Below are 14,428 nucleotides of genomic sequence, written 5' to 3' on the forward strand. Positions count from 1 at the left end.
AGGAAGGCCTGGAGGATCATTGTCCATGGGGTCGCGATGGGTCGGACACGACTTCGCACATAACAACTACAACAATTCGCCTCGAGGCTGCTGGCCGGGAATGGCGATTAATATGTATAATAAATAAATATTATCTTTGTTTATAGCATTTTTAGGGGTAATGAATGCCAGATGTTCTTGGAAAATGTGCAGAGAAGGGTTCTGCTGAGTTTCTTATAAATTTTTGCACTGCTTCCCTGCCCCCTGCCCGGTGGCCTTTTTTGTAGACTTTGGCATACAAGTCAACACTAACGTTCTGTTGACCTTTATTTGTGGCGGCCGGTAGACAGGGAATATCTTGGTGTGTGCGGTGAGCTGCCTTCTGCTGTCAGAGCGTTGTTTATGCTGACAGGCAGCGACTCTCCAGGGTCTCAGGCACAGAAAGGTCTTTTCACATCCTGAGAGCCTTTTAACTGGGCAGGCCAGCCCAGGCAGGCTTTTTAAGAAATCGTATTTTTATGTAATAGAATGGAATAGAAGGCCACTAGAGGACAGCAGTAGTTAGCTTTCATTTCCGAGAGGCCATGCTAATGTATTTTTTTATCTGACGGTGGGATGCGGCACGGCACGTTTCAGAGGGCACTTCTTAAACGCTTTCGTTGGTAGACCTGAGGCACGCTGCTTGAATGCAGCGTTTTATGATCCAGGTGTATTCCTACCTGATGATGTTTTCAACTCTGGGCATTGGCAGTGTATGATGCTGTTTTGTAAAACATTGTGAGCTTCCTTAATGACAGAAAAAAAGAGGCCTGTTCTTTTTTCTTTTTCTTTTCTAAGACTTTGTTTCACTCTGCTCTCTTTTATTAATGAAAATCTTTAATAATTTTTTTTTTTAAGAAAGAGCCCTGCTTGCCTCAAACCAGTGGTCCATCTAGGTCAGTGGTTCTCAACCTTCCTAATGTCCCGACCCTTTAATACAGTTCCTCATGGTGTGGTGACCCCCAACCATAAAATTATGCAAGTGTTCTTTCACAGAAATTAAGCCGAAACTGAATAATGGCATGAAGATCCATTTTTCATGATTGTATATAAATTGGTTTCTCAATTCAGCTCTGCCTCTTGTCCCACCATGCTGATCTCACTCTTTTCAGCTTCTCCAGACAGATGAACATTCTATCTTGATCTACCCCACAAGGCTGTTGTGTGGGTGGCACCCCCCCTGGCCAAGGCGCTTGCCCTGCCATGACCCCTGTGAAAAGGTTGTTTGACCCCCAAAGGGGTCCCTACCCCCAGGTTGAGAACCACTGATCTAGGCCACCATCCTGTCTCACTCCATGGCCAACCAGTGCCTTGAGGCCTCTCTGGGCACAAGTTTGTTACAAGGATACACAGAGCGGGGGCAGGCGGGGGTATGCTTGAAGGCAAACCTGGGTTGGTTGCTATTGTGTGTTGAAATGGTCCTTAGAGGCTGGGAAGCAGCTATGCTTCTCTGGGAACGCACTCTGATCAAGGCTCCTGTTGCTGGAACCTGGCCTGCCATTGAGCTGAAGTCATTTGTGGAGAATTCTTCACATTGGAGAAAAGGGCTAGGAGGAGGGGAAAGACCGTACTTTGTGGCCAGTCCTAAGGCCTGTGTATCAGCATACCGTAACCAGAAGCTGTGTATTATTTATTTACTAGAATCTTAGAATCATAGAGTTGGAAGGGGCCATTCAGGCCATCTAGTCCAACCCCCTGCTCTATGCGGGATCAGCCCTAAGCATCCTAAAGCATCCAAGAAAAGTGTGTATCCAACCTTTGCTTGAAGACTGCCAGTGAGGGGGAGCTCACCACCTCCTTAGGCAGCCTATTCCACTGCTGAACTACTCTGACTGTGAATTTTTTTCCCTGATATCTAGCCTATATCGTTGTACTTGTAGTTTAAACCCATTACTGTGTGTCCTCTCCTATGCAACCAATGGAAACAGCATCCTGCCCTCCTCCAAGTGACAACCTTTCAAATACTTAAAGAGGGCTATCATGTCCCCTCTCAACCTCCTTTTCTCCAGGCTGAACATTCCCAAGTCCCTCAACCTATCTTCATAGGGCTTGGTCCTTTGGCCCCAGATCATCTTCGTCGCTCTCCTCTGTACCCTTTCAATTTTATCGACGTCCTTCTTGAAGTGAGGCCTCCAGAACTGCACACAGTACGCCAGGTATGGTCTGACGAGTGCCGTATACAATGGGACTATGACATTTACTAGCAAGAAAGCCCATTGCAACCAGGAATGCAATGGTGCTAGGACTCAGGGGACACTGGCAGGCGCAGATCTTTCCCTCTCCCTTCTCCCCTCTCCCTTGCAGCAGGAGCCATAGCAGGTAATCAGTGCTGGTTTGTGGTTTGGCAGGGGTCTCGGTGTCTCTCTCTCAGGCGCTGGCCCCTGCAGCATCTGAGAACAAAGTGGCTAGCGTCTAGGGAGGGAGGGAGGGCAGGAGCTGTAGGTGCTTTGTTGGCCACACCCTGATTGGCCCTATTCCAACTCAGACACCCCGGACCATTCCACTCCCCAGGCTGTTTCACAAACATTAAGAGGACGAACAATGGATAAGGATTTAGGTGTTTATGAACTAGTCTTGTCCCTTATAAAGTACCGTCAGATTGCAGATGATTTAGAGTGGCCCCCCTCAAGGGGTTTTCAAGGTAAGAGATGAACAGTGGTGTTTTGCCATTGCATTCCTCTGCATAGCAACCTTGGTGGCCTCCAATCCAAGAACTAATCATGCCCCACCCTGCTTAGTTTCCAAGCTCTGATGATTTTGGGCTGATTGGAGCTATTCAGGCTGCTTTTCTACTCTGTGGGGCACCCAGAAAACATGTAATACCTTTCTTCCGACTACCATTTTTTCCTTGCAACAGAGGCTCTGTGAGGTAGGTTAGGCTGAGAGAGAGTAACTGATCCAAGGCAACCCGGTGAGCTTTTGTGATGGAGAAGGGATTCATATCTGGGTCTCCTACTCTGATACTGCAGCACAGTGGCCCTTGCACTGACACACAGAGGGGAGTCTCCCCAGTTCTTTTCTGTGCTTCTTGCTTGAGGAGCTCCTGGCAACAAGTGCTGCTGCCCATACCAGAAGGCGTAGCATTGGGATATTAATGCAGTGGTGCAGTTCCAAATTTAAGAAAGTACTGGAGCATCTCAACAAGAGTGCTACCGGTACATATTCTCAAGGTAAAGGTAAAGGTAAAAGTATCCCCTGTGCAAGCACCGGGTCATGTCTGACCCTTGGGGTGACGCCCTCCAGTGTTTTCATGGCAGACTCAATACGGGGTGGTTTGCCATTCCCTTCCCCAGTCATTACCGTTTACCCCCCAGCAAGCTGGGTACTGATTTCACCAACCTTGGAAGGATGGAAGGCTGAGTCAACCTTGAGCCGGCTGCTGGGATTGAACTCCCAGCCTCATGGGCAGAGCTTTCAGACTGCATGTCTGCTGCCTTACCACTCTGCGCCACAAGAGGCTCTATTCTCAAGACTACATCGCATTAAAAAAAAGGAAAAACACCTACAACCATCACCCACCAAACCACAAATCTGTTTTGGGTAGAGTTTCTCTGGTTGTTTAAAATTCTTCATAATAACTAATGATATCATTGGTAAACCCCTACCCTGATCTTTTTTTAAGTAAATGGTGCAGGTTCATGCATACCTACCACATGAGTATTTTACTCCTTCCACGTGTGTTGATGTCACAGTGATCCCTTTCAGTAAACAAGAAAGGACTTTCTGATACTTCAAAGATTTCGTTCCTTTTGAATCACTGCACTCCTGATGCCATTGACAATGTGGTAAATGTTTTTGCAATGTGCCATAAGGCTGCACCAAAAAATGTCATGGCATGTTTTGTTCTTCTCAATATTATCTTGATTCCCAAATTAAACTATTAAGCTTTATTATCTTAGTTTATGCACACACAAGTATTTTACTTGATGAATATTTTATATGCTATTAAAGGATATATGATACGATACGATACGTTACAGTGCTTCTGTGAATTTAGGCAGATTGTAAGTGGGTGGGCAGAAGAGACTGTGTCTGAGCTTGGCTCTTGTAGCCTTCTCTTGCACGTCCAGAGAAATGTTGATTGCTCCTTTGAGGTCAAGAGGCAAATTTCCTTCAGGCCAAACTGGCCAGGGATTCTGTTTTTTTATTTTGGGGGCGGCATCGTCTGTACATGGATCTGGGGTCACTGTGGGTGGGCAGGTAGTTGCCCATTTCCTACATTCTGCAGGGGGTTGGAGTAGATAATCCTACATTTCCCTTCCAACTCATTGATTCTATGAGTTAGCCTGTGGATATCAATGTTTTCTCTAGGGCAGTGGTCCCCAACACCCGGTCTGTAGATCAGTCGGTACCAGGCCGTGGCTCCTCCTCGTCCTCCTCCCTGACTGCTGTCTCGGGAGCTGCCCTGCCGCTCTGCCGCCAGCTCACCTTTGGTGCTCTCCAGCGGCTGCCATGGCTGGCGCTCCCCCTCAGCGTGGCACTGTGCAGCTGCTGCTGGTAGCGCCCCCCAGCGGGCGGCGGGAAGTCAGGGGCGCCGGCAGCAGTGGTGACGTCCCTTGGCAAAAGACTACCCCCCCGGGCCTCAGTAAAATTGTCAAGTATTGACCTGTCCCCAGTGATAAAAAGGTTGGGGACCACTGCCCTAGGGCCTGGGGGAAAAAAACCCAGATGTGTGTGATTATTATTATTATGTAAGTACCACATGCTTTCTTGCAAGCAAAACTGGATGCTCACATTAAAAAAATCTCTGTGGGTAATACATTGAGCTGCCTTGGACATCCAGGCTAATGAAACCCAGGCATGCAGTGCTCAAAAGAACCTCAGTTCCTAGCCTTGAGGGTTTGTCCACCCTTGCTTGTGAATGCTCACAGAGCTGTTGTGTTTGTCTGACCAAGCATCTAAACATTTATCAGGCAATTAACCTGTAATTTTAAAAAGCCATTCATACTTGGCAAATCCTTTTCTTTCTTAAAGTGCTGTTGCATGCGATGTTTTTAGAAAACGGGTCACCCGTATGAAACAAACCATTTCTTGTTAGCTGGAACAGTCTGATAGAAAGATGCCGTCTGGTTTTGGGGGCTTTGTGTTTGTGTGTGGACTCGAAATGTTATTGGAGATGAACCATCTGCTGTTAAATGGACTGGATAATTACCCAGTTGTATTTACATCTATTTTGCATATTGCCAAAAGTTTAACTGCAGCAACTTTGGAAGGACTTTGAATGGTGACAATCTGAAGTAGCAGACCTCCGGTTTTAAAGTTTGCATGGTTCCATCCTGTGATTCTGGGGGATCTTTTTCACCAGCTTCCATGAAGCAAGAGGTGTCTTGTGCCTACTCTGTTATAATAGGTTGTTCCAGCTGAAGCTATATCAGTGCTGTGGTTTTGTTTTCCTGAAGCTCAGGAACTGTCAGATGTAATTGCCACTTTGCCACAGGCAAGCGTGTTGCTTGTTCTCTTATCTCTGGAGCCCAAAGAGAGATGAGGCCTCTCCCTGAAATCATTCTGTGTCTCAGAGGAGCTCAGATAGCAGCAAGTGGAGTTCCAAGGGCCTTGAGGCTTTGTGTAAAAGGTGTGCCCCCTCTGTGCTACCTTTGGTCTTGAGACTCTGATTTGGGGGGCTTCTTATTTAGGATCTCAGGGCTGCAAGATGGAACAACAGGGCCACCTGCTATCTCCCATGCACCCGAATCCTGTTTCCTGAATCTTCAGTGCATATCTGCTTATGATACATGCTGCAGTCACAAATTGGAGAGGAGAGGCAATGGTTAGCCAATAACACTTTTCTTTGCACATAGAAGTTGGCTGTGCAATTTTTTATTTTTACTTTGTGTGTGTACTGATTCGTCCAGCTGTTTAAAGCCACATGATTTGAAATATACGTGGGCACAGTTAACTACATGGTCCAGTTCCTGGGGACACGTGGGAGTGCTGTTTGATGTGACGTCACCCCACAAATACTGGGGGTGGGTGGGAATTGGATGCTGGAGACCTCTCAGTTTCTTGGGGCTGGAGTTGAGTAAAGCCTTGGAAGTTGAGTAAAGCCCCTGCAGTTGAGTAAAGCCTTAAAAGACCTCTGAGCACCTCCAATAGCAGCATGGGCCATTTGACTGTGTGGCTAGAGCTTTTACCCTCTCCCCCAGTATGGGCTCCATAGTAATAGTGCTCAAAGGATCCTGTTTCAGTGTAGCAATTTCTCTGTTTAATGGGAATGCGTTTTTAACATGCAGTTAACATTTACTCGGTAGTAGATCACATCAATTAATTGATCACCTATGCAGCCTGTACGTGTTCTCAGTTATGGGTATAAATGGCAGAAGGCCAATAATCAGTAATTATAATCAGTAATAATGGCAGAAGGCCTCCTTAGACATTTCAGTAGAAAACTTTTTCCAGGTATAAAGGTAAAGGTAAAGGTATCCCCTGTGCAAGCACCGAGTCATGTCTGACCCTTGGGGTGACGCCCTCTAGCGTTTTCATGGCAGACTCAATACGGGGTGGTTTGCCAGTGCCTTCCCCAGTCATTACCGTTTACCCCCCAGCAAGCAAGCTGGGTACTCATTTTACCGACCTCGGAAGGATGGAAGGCTGAGTCAACCTTGAGCCGGCTGCTGGGATTGAACTCCCAGCCTCATGGACAGAGCTTTCAGACGGCTGCCTTACCACTCTGCGCCACAAGAGGCTCTATTTTCCAGGTATACAGACACATTTTTGATCGTGGTTTCTCCCCTGCCAGGTACTTATGGCTACATGCAAATAAACGGACCATTTTTTGTAGTGGCTGTCACCTTTATGGTAGGCCATTTGCACCTGATTTCTTTTCTGGTTCATTCTCCCCCCAGTCAATTTTTAGTTGTGTAAGTATATCGGTAGGTTTCCCCCCAAAAAAGGTCCGCTTTGCTTATTTTAGTTCCAGTCATACTTAGAACATTGCTGTGCTATAGTTACTGTGTTGTGTTCTGTATTCATTTGTTACAATAAACACCCCCACTTGATGGAATGAGCTCCCCGAGGAGATCTGGGTCCTGCCAGAGCTAGCACAGTTCCACAGGGCCTGTAAAATGGAGCTCGTCTGCCAGGCATTTGGCTGGGACCAGTGAGCTGATAACATCTACTGGGCCTTCCAGAACCCCCTCCGTCCGAAATGCCTGCTGGATACATCGTGAAGCAATCTACAGTCCAGCCAATCTGTTAACATTTTAAATGGTTTAACGGTTTAAATGTTCAATAATATTGAGGCAATTTACTGAGACTAATTTTGGAGCATATTGTATTTTATATTATATCGGACTTTGTTGTGAACTGCCCTGAGCCACAAGGGAGGGTGGTATAAAAAAATGTAATAAATAGAGAGAAAAATAAAATTCGTGTAAATGAGGGATAGGAAATTATAAGGGGACTTCTCAGTCTAAAAGCAGCCCCATCCCCAATGCTGTATCATGGGGGAAACAGTAAAAGTACAAGCCGCAACTTATAGAGTTCTGGCATCATGCTGTACCTCATTCATTCATTCATTCATTCATTCATTCATTCATTCATTCATTCATTCATTCATTCATTCATCTCATAGGGTTCCATTTAGATCACGAAAATGGGAGAAAGGATTCCCATTCATTACTTTGCTCCTCTCCTGGCTGCTTCTTTGAACTGAAACTACGTCAGCCAGCTGTTGGGAGATGCTGATCATCTGCTATGCCGTTTCTGATTTGGCCCTTAGACCAGGGGTAGTCAACCTGTGGTCCTCCAGATGTTCATGGACTACAATTCCCATGAGCTCCTGCCAGCAAATGCTGGCAGGGGCTCATGGAAATTGTAGTCCATGGACATCTGGAGGACCACAGCTTGACTACCCCTGCCTTAGACTCAAGCAGAAGGTTCTTTCGCCTCTTTCCACCACAAGGCAGCCTCTCCCAGTTGTGAACCTCATCAGTTTGCGTTGACAGTCACCCACCACCTTCTGCCTCCATATGGCAGGACTAGAACCTCCGTGCATCTCAGCAGTTTGGTCCTTGTGTAAGCCAGGGCATGGCCAATAAAAGTGAACAGACAAGATACATAAAGGGAAAACCCCTCAGAGAAGATGTCAGTATTTACTTACCATATGGAAACCAGACCGTTACTACTACTGTTAGTTTTAATGCTGCTGTTCTTGTCCCTTGATTTAGGTACAAAGAAGGTGGTGAAGCTCTGCTCATTCTTCTTCCTTCAGAAGAAAAAGGCATGGTCCAGCAGCTGCTGCAGAAGAAAGTTCCTATCAGCAAAATCAAGTAAACTGTTTTGTTAAATTTCTCAGTTCTATGTCATTTTATCTAACTCTCTCCCTTCTTGTTTCCCACTCCCCCCATAGAAGCTAACACTTTTCTTGGATGCTTTAGGATGCTTAGGGCTGATCCTGCGTAGAGCAGGGGGTTGGACTAGATGGCCTGTATGGACCCTTCCAACTCTATGATTTTGTGATTCTATGATTCTATTCTATAATATATTAAATCCTAAATTGCTCCCATACCATGAGAAATGTGTCAAAGGCTGTTATTGAGCCCAAGGTACCCACATAAACGGAAGCCTTCCTGCTGTGTTTCTGAATGTGTGAAGCTCCAACTTGCGTAGAAGAAGAAGAGTTGGTTCTTATATGCCACTTTTCTCTACCTGAAGGAGTCTCAAAGCGGCTTACAGTCGCCTTCCCTTTCCTCTCTTCACATCCTGTGAGGGAGGTGAGGCTGAGAGAGCCCTGATATTACTGAAGAAGAGTTGGTTTTTATATGCTGCTTTTCTCTACCCAAAGGAGTCTTAATGTGGCTTACAATCGCCTTCCCTTTCCTCTCCTCACCACAGACACCCTGTGAGGTGGGTGAGGCTGAGAGAGCCCTGATATTACTGAAGAAGAAGAGTTGGTTCTTATATGCCGCTTTTCTCTACCCGAAGGAATCTCAAAGCGGCCTACAGTCGCCTTCCCTTTCCTCTCCCCACCACAGACACCCTGTGAGGTGGGTGAGGCCGAAAGAGCCCTCATATCACTGCCCAGTCAGAACAGTTTTACCAGTGCCGTGGCGAGCCCAAGGTCACCCAGCTGGCTGCATGTGGGGGAGTGCAGAATCAAACCTGGCGTGCCAGATTAGAAGTCCGCACTTCTAACCACTACACCAAACTGGTACCAGCCAGTCTCTGCTGGAGGTGATCATTCTGCTTCTTTTCCCCCCTAAGGTGTGATTCAAGAGTTCAAGCACAAACTGTAGGGATTTGGGAGATATACCTATCCACAGGCAGGATTGTGTATCTCTGTATGAGTTACTGCTCTGAGATGCACACCGAGGACAGTGGAACACAAAAACTCAGGGAGTTTATTCCCCTGAGGGTGAGTGATTTTTACTCTCTATCATTGTTGAAGCAAACTGTATCCAGTGTGCTTCTAGTTCAGGAAAAGAGTGTGCAGTGGCAATCAGGAGCATGGTATAATACATCCCTTAGCCACTATATTAAAATGCTAATTGGAAATATGACAGTGAAAGGACTCTGGAAGCCTGACAGTCTTTGTCCTTTTCCTCAGAGGCAAGTTCAGTCGAGTGCACCAATAGTCTCCTTCCTTTATTCATAATGACATCTGTTTTATATCTTCATGCATACAAACGTAATTACCATTTGGTGCCCGATATCTCCAGTCACTTGATAGATGCTGGAATTGGCTCATGTAGTCTTAGTGAAGTAGCTCTGGTAATGCTGTTTACAATACCATTTTAAATCACAGATGATAAAAGTGGAGGGTGTGTGTGTGCGTGTGCGTGTGCAGTAAAGCTTGCAGTTCTTTGTAAATGGCCCTTTCCCTCTTTTCTTAAAGAGATGCAATGACTTGCAAAGGTAGTTTTAAATAGCAGTTTATTGTAGCAGGGAGCTCATTCGGTGTTGGATGAGAAAATGGCTTTTGCACCCAGAAGCTTTGTGCCCAGAGGCCTTTTTTGGTTTTCCAGTTTATGTGAAGGGAAGATTTTTACTCAGCAGGCACTTCTGCTGATGATTTTATATCAGAAAGACAAAAAGAGAGTGATGGGGCCCCCTTCCCCACAATATAATGTATCCTTTAATTTATTTAGGGAAACACAGGGTTAGTCAACCTGTGGTCCTCCAGATGTCCATGGACTACAATTTCCCATGAGCCCCTGCCAGCAAATGCTGGCAGGGGCTCCTGGGAATTGTAGTCCATGGACATCTGGAGGACCACAGGTTGACTACACCTGCTTTAGACTATTCTGAAGTGCCATGTTTGAAGAAGTGTCTTGTTTCACCATTTAGAAAGCCCCGTCTCTTTTGTGTGTGGGTCTTACATAAGAACATAAGAAGAGCCCTGCTAGATCAGACTAATAGACGACCTAGTCCAGCATCCTGTCTCACACAGTGGCCAACAACAGGCCTTAGGGGACAAGGCTGTTGCTTCCTGGCTCTGGGGTTCACAGGATTAGTGCCTCTGAATGTGGAGGTTCCCCTCAGTCCCTGTGGCTAGTAGCCACTGAGCGATCCTCCATGAATCTGTCTAATCCTTGTTTAAAACTATGTATTCCTGTGGCCATCAGTACATCTTCTGAATTCCACACTTTAGTCACTCTTTTCTTCTGTTCTAATTCTAGTAAATGTGCTGCTGAAACAGGCACTTCTAACTTCTTTTGTGGCTCTAATGCAGCACATTCTCTCCCTGTGCTTATTCTCTCGGTGCCTTGTCATTCTGAGTTGAAGATGCTTTTATTTTCACAGCTCGTTCAGGATAGGTAATGGTGGTGAAGTTAATTTGTGTGCGTGCATGTTATTGTTATTGGAGCCTCTTGTGGCGCAAGGTGGTAAGGCAGCAGAAATGCTGTCTGAAGCTGTCTTCCCATGAGGCTGGGAGTTCTATCCCAGCAGCCGGCTCAAGGTTGACTCAGCCTTCCATCCTTCCGAGGTCGGTAAAATGAGTACCCAGCTTGCTGGGGGGGGGGGGGTAAATGGTAATGACTGGGGAAGGCACTGGCAAACCACCCCGTATTGAGTCTGCCATGAAAACGCTAGAGGGCGTCACCCCAAGGGTCAGACATGACCTGGTGCTTGCACAGGTGATACCTTTACCTTTACCTTTTATGTTATTGTTCCTACAACTGCTGCTTTTGGTTGTATATTCTGCTGTAATAAGCTGAGGAGCCATGATGAATTGCAGGAGAGGGGAAGAATGACGAAACTGTCAGCTCCCAAGATCTCCTCCTGAGGGCTTCTCTAAGCTCTCAGTGGGTTGATCAGGCCAATTCCTCCCCCTTCTCCCAGTTTCCCTTAACTCATTCTCAACTGTTGTTAACATACCTTGCTCCATGGACATATTCAGTCTTCGTCAGGTTGTTTGAGGCTCCCCCCTTTTTTGTTGATTTACAGAGTCATAATTTGCTTCATACTTGGTTTTATGCCAATAAAAGCACTCTGACTCCTTCACACTTGGAGAGTCTCTTGAGTATATGAAGATCCCTGCCATGTTTGTAGGTGGCTTCCACTTTTGTGATTATAAGGGCCAGCCACTTGACCGTTAGATGGAGTGATTTTAACAGCAATATCTTTTATGATTCCTGACATTGCTGGCTTTCATTCTTATTGTACAGGTATTTTTGTGAGGCACGGTATAAATGTTTTAAATGAGTAAAGCTCTTGTCCTTAAAACATCTTTTCAGCATACGCGAGTCAGAGTTGGTTATTGTCACTGCAATCCCAAAGTTGATTTACCTAGAATGCTCTACATCTGAGAGAAACCATGGAAGAAGAAGAAGAAGAAGAGTTGGTTCTTATATGCCTCTTTTCCCTACCCGAAGGAGGCTCAAAATGGCTTACAGTCGCCTTCCCATTCCTCTCCCCACAACAGACACCCTGTGGGGTGGGTGAGGCTGAGAGAGCCCTGATATTACTGCTCGGTCAGAACAGTTTTATCAGTGCCCTGGCGAGCCCAAGGTCACCGAGCTGGTTGCATGTGGGGGAGTGCAGAATCGAACCCGGCATGCCAGATTAGAAGTCCACACTCCTAACCACTACACCAAGCAAATATTGTCTAAGGGTATAATGGGCCAGTGTGATGTTGACACAGATATGTCATAAACTTGTCCCATGATCTTCTGGTGGCATCTCTTAATCTTCATATCCATCTGTTTTACCTGTCTGAAATCACTGTTAAGTTGAAATGCTCCAGGCTTTGGAACCTCCTAAGAAGAGCTTTATTTAAGCACTTAAAAAAATCTTCCACAGTCCTCTCAGGAGAGATACCATGTCAGTGTGAAATATTATTGCTGTATATTTTAGTCCCCTCTTCAGAATGAGCTCAATTTCCCACACTTTTTATAAGCTCAGGAAGCAATTTAATGTTAATTGTGTGGCTTTACCTTGAAAAATCATCCAGTATAAACCATTCTCTGGATAAAAGGCCCAAGCCTCTGTTAGCTTTTCCTGCATTATTCATTTGAGGAGACTGGTCTTCATGCTTGACATGATTTCTGTAGAATCCTGTTCAGAGGAACAGTAGCTTTTATCCATTTTATAATAATACAGAGGAAATGAAAAAGTGCTCCTGTGAACTTGATATAGGGCTTTGAAATCCTTTAGGAGAAGAAAAAGAGTTGGATCTAGCCATTTTGTTCTGTCAACTCCTGTATGTTCCTTGGGTGTAAAGCGCCTTCCTCCAATTCAAGGTACATCTAGTTGCCCTTTATGGGAGGATGCTGACAGAACAAAATGGTAGAAACTAACCTAGTGTGTACATGTGAGCACATAACAGTTGACTGGGATAGAGGGCAACTGTCATTTTAACGCTCTCTGTGGAATTTGGTTATGATACACGTTGTTGGATGGAATTGTGGGTTTTAACTTTTATTCGGTTTTATGGGGTATTTTGTTTTTATTGCTTGTAAGCTGCCTCAAGATGCCCTTGTCAAGAGAGGTGGGTTATAAATCAAATTATAAATAAAATAAATAAAGCTACCTGTTACTGACTCGCACCATTTAATATCAGTCTTCTCAGGCTGCAGCTGTCCATGGGAGAGCCAGCTTGGTATAGTGGTTATCAGTAGCGACTTCTAATCTGGCGAGCCTGGTTTGATTCCTCGCTCCCCCATATGAAGCCAGCTGGGTGACCTTGTGCTTGTCACAGAACTGATAGAGCTGACCGAACAGTAATATCAGGACTCTCTCAGCCTCATCTACCTCACAGGGTGTCTGTAGTGGGGCGAGGAAAGGGAAGGTGATTGTAAGCCTCCTTTGGGACTCCTGGTAGAGAAATGTGGTATATAAAAATCAACTCTTCTTCTCATGGTGTCAGGTGGGAAGTCTTTCACGTGAATCAATATTTGGTCCTTGTAACTGAAAATGCTGGGGCTTTGAACCTGCCATGCAGATGATCCCCCCCAATCTGGAATTGAACTCACATGTGTGTCTTGAGCTTGTGACCTCAAGGATTTCAAGAAATCTGATGTGTACCACTACCACTTCTCTTCCCTTTCTCCCCCTCCTCCAGAATTAACCCTGAGAAGCTTATGGACATCCAGAAGAAGATGCAGTCCTCCTTAGCTCAAGATCGAGACTTGAAAGAGAGAGCTCAGAGGGTAAGTTGGCTTTTGGATGGCACTTTAGTTATGCATTTGACATAGTATGGTTTGTTTTTGAGAGCAGTCAGTTTAATTAAATTTTTAATTTCAGTTCTAGCCATCTTAACCTGTAGTGGAGAGTTCATAACAGTAGGTACACATGGAATCTCAAATTCATTAAGTTGTGTAGCTTAAAGGTAAATATTCAGTGCCAGTAGGAAATATGTTTTCTTCTTTAGGGAGCTGTGGCAAGCTTAATCTATTCTGTGTTATCTTTTTCACAGTGTAAAATGGAATTGCTTTCTTTTTTTTAAATTAAAGAATATTCATCAAGGGTCATAAATTCTGCACAATACTCTCTACCGGTATATACCTTCAAATTCCCTGTTGGAGCACATTCATCAAATCTACCAGGTTGCTTAAATTCTGGTTTCTGGAGACCTTGCTCATATAAAAGGTGGATGGGAGAACTGCATGTGTTCCCATGAGACGTGAGGAAAGAGTGTACATGGATCTTACCTGGAATTTCTTGGGCTATAGAGAGGAGGGTCAACTTTCACTGATTTCTTCATGTCCCTGGTATTTTAAAAAATGCTGCTTGAAATGCTGTTCTTGAGTGATGAAGAAACCTGTTCCTGGAAAATGCTGGAGGGACAAATTGGCTACCGCCACCCCAGCAGAAATTCCAGACAGGATCCAAATAATTTATTTGTCTCAATGGAGCGTAGAGTTATGTAGCTCCCTCTCATTTGCAGCATGCAGCAGGTGAATCCAAGAACACTTTACTGTTTCAGTTGAGCCTGATATTCTTCTCAGAACTGGAGAGTGTGTGACTAATA

At 45.3% G+C, this 14,428-nt stretch overlaps 1 protein-coding gene across 1 annotated transcript in view; it reads left to right on the top strand.

Moving 5' to 3' along the window:
* DDX10 (DEAD-box helicase 10) overlaps positions 1-14,428 on the top strand; it is a 206,895-nt gene that overhangs the window by 33,492 nt on the left and 158,975 nt on the right. The window contains exons 10-11 of the mRNA XM_077341610.1: positions 8,184-8,285; positions 13,520-13,607. Coding sequence (XP_077197725.1) covers positions 8,184-8,285; positions 13,520-13,607 — 190 coding nt within the window. The remainder of the gene's footprint in view (positions 1-8,183; positions 8,286-13,519; positions 13,608-14,428) is intronic.

The sequence above is a fragment of the Paroedura picta genome, chromosome 6, assembly GCF_049243985.1.
Source record: "Paroedura picta isolate Pp20150507F chromosome 6, Ppicta_v3.0, whole genome shotgun sequence".
In the NCBI taxonomy this organism is placed as follows: Eukaryota; Metazoa; Chordata; class Lepidosauria; order Squamata; family Gekkonidae; genus Paroedura; species Paroedura picta.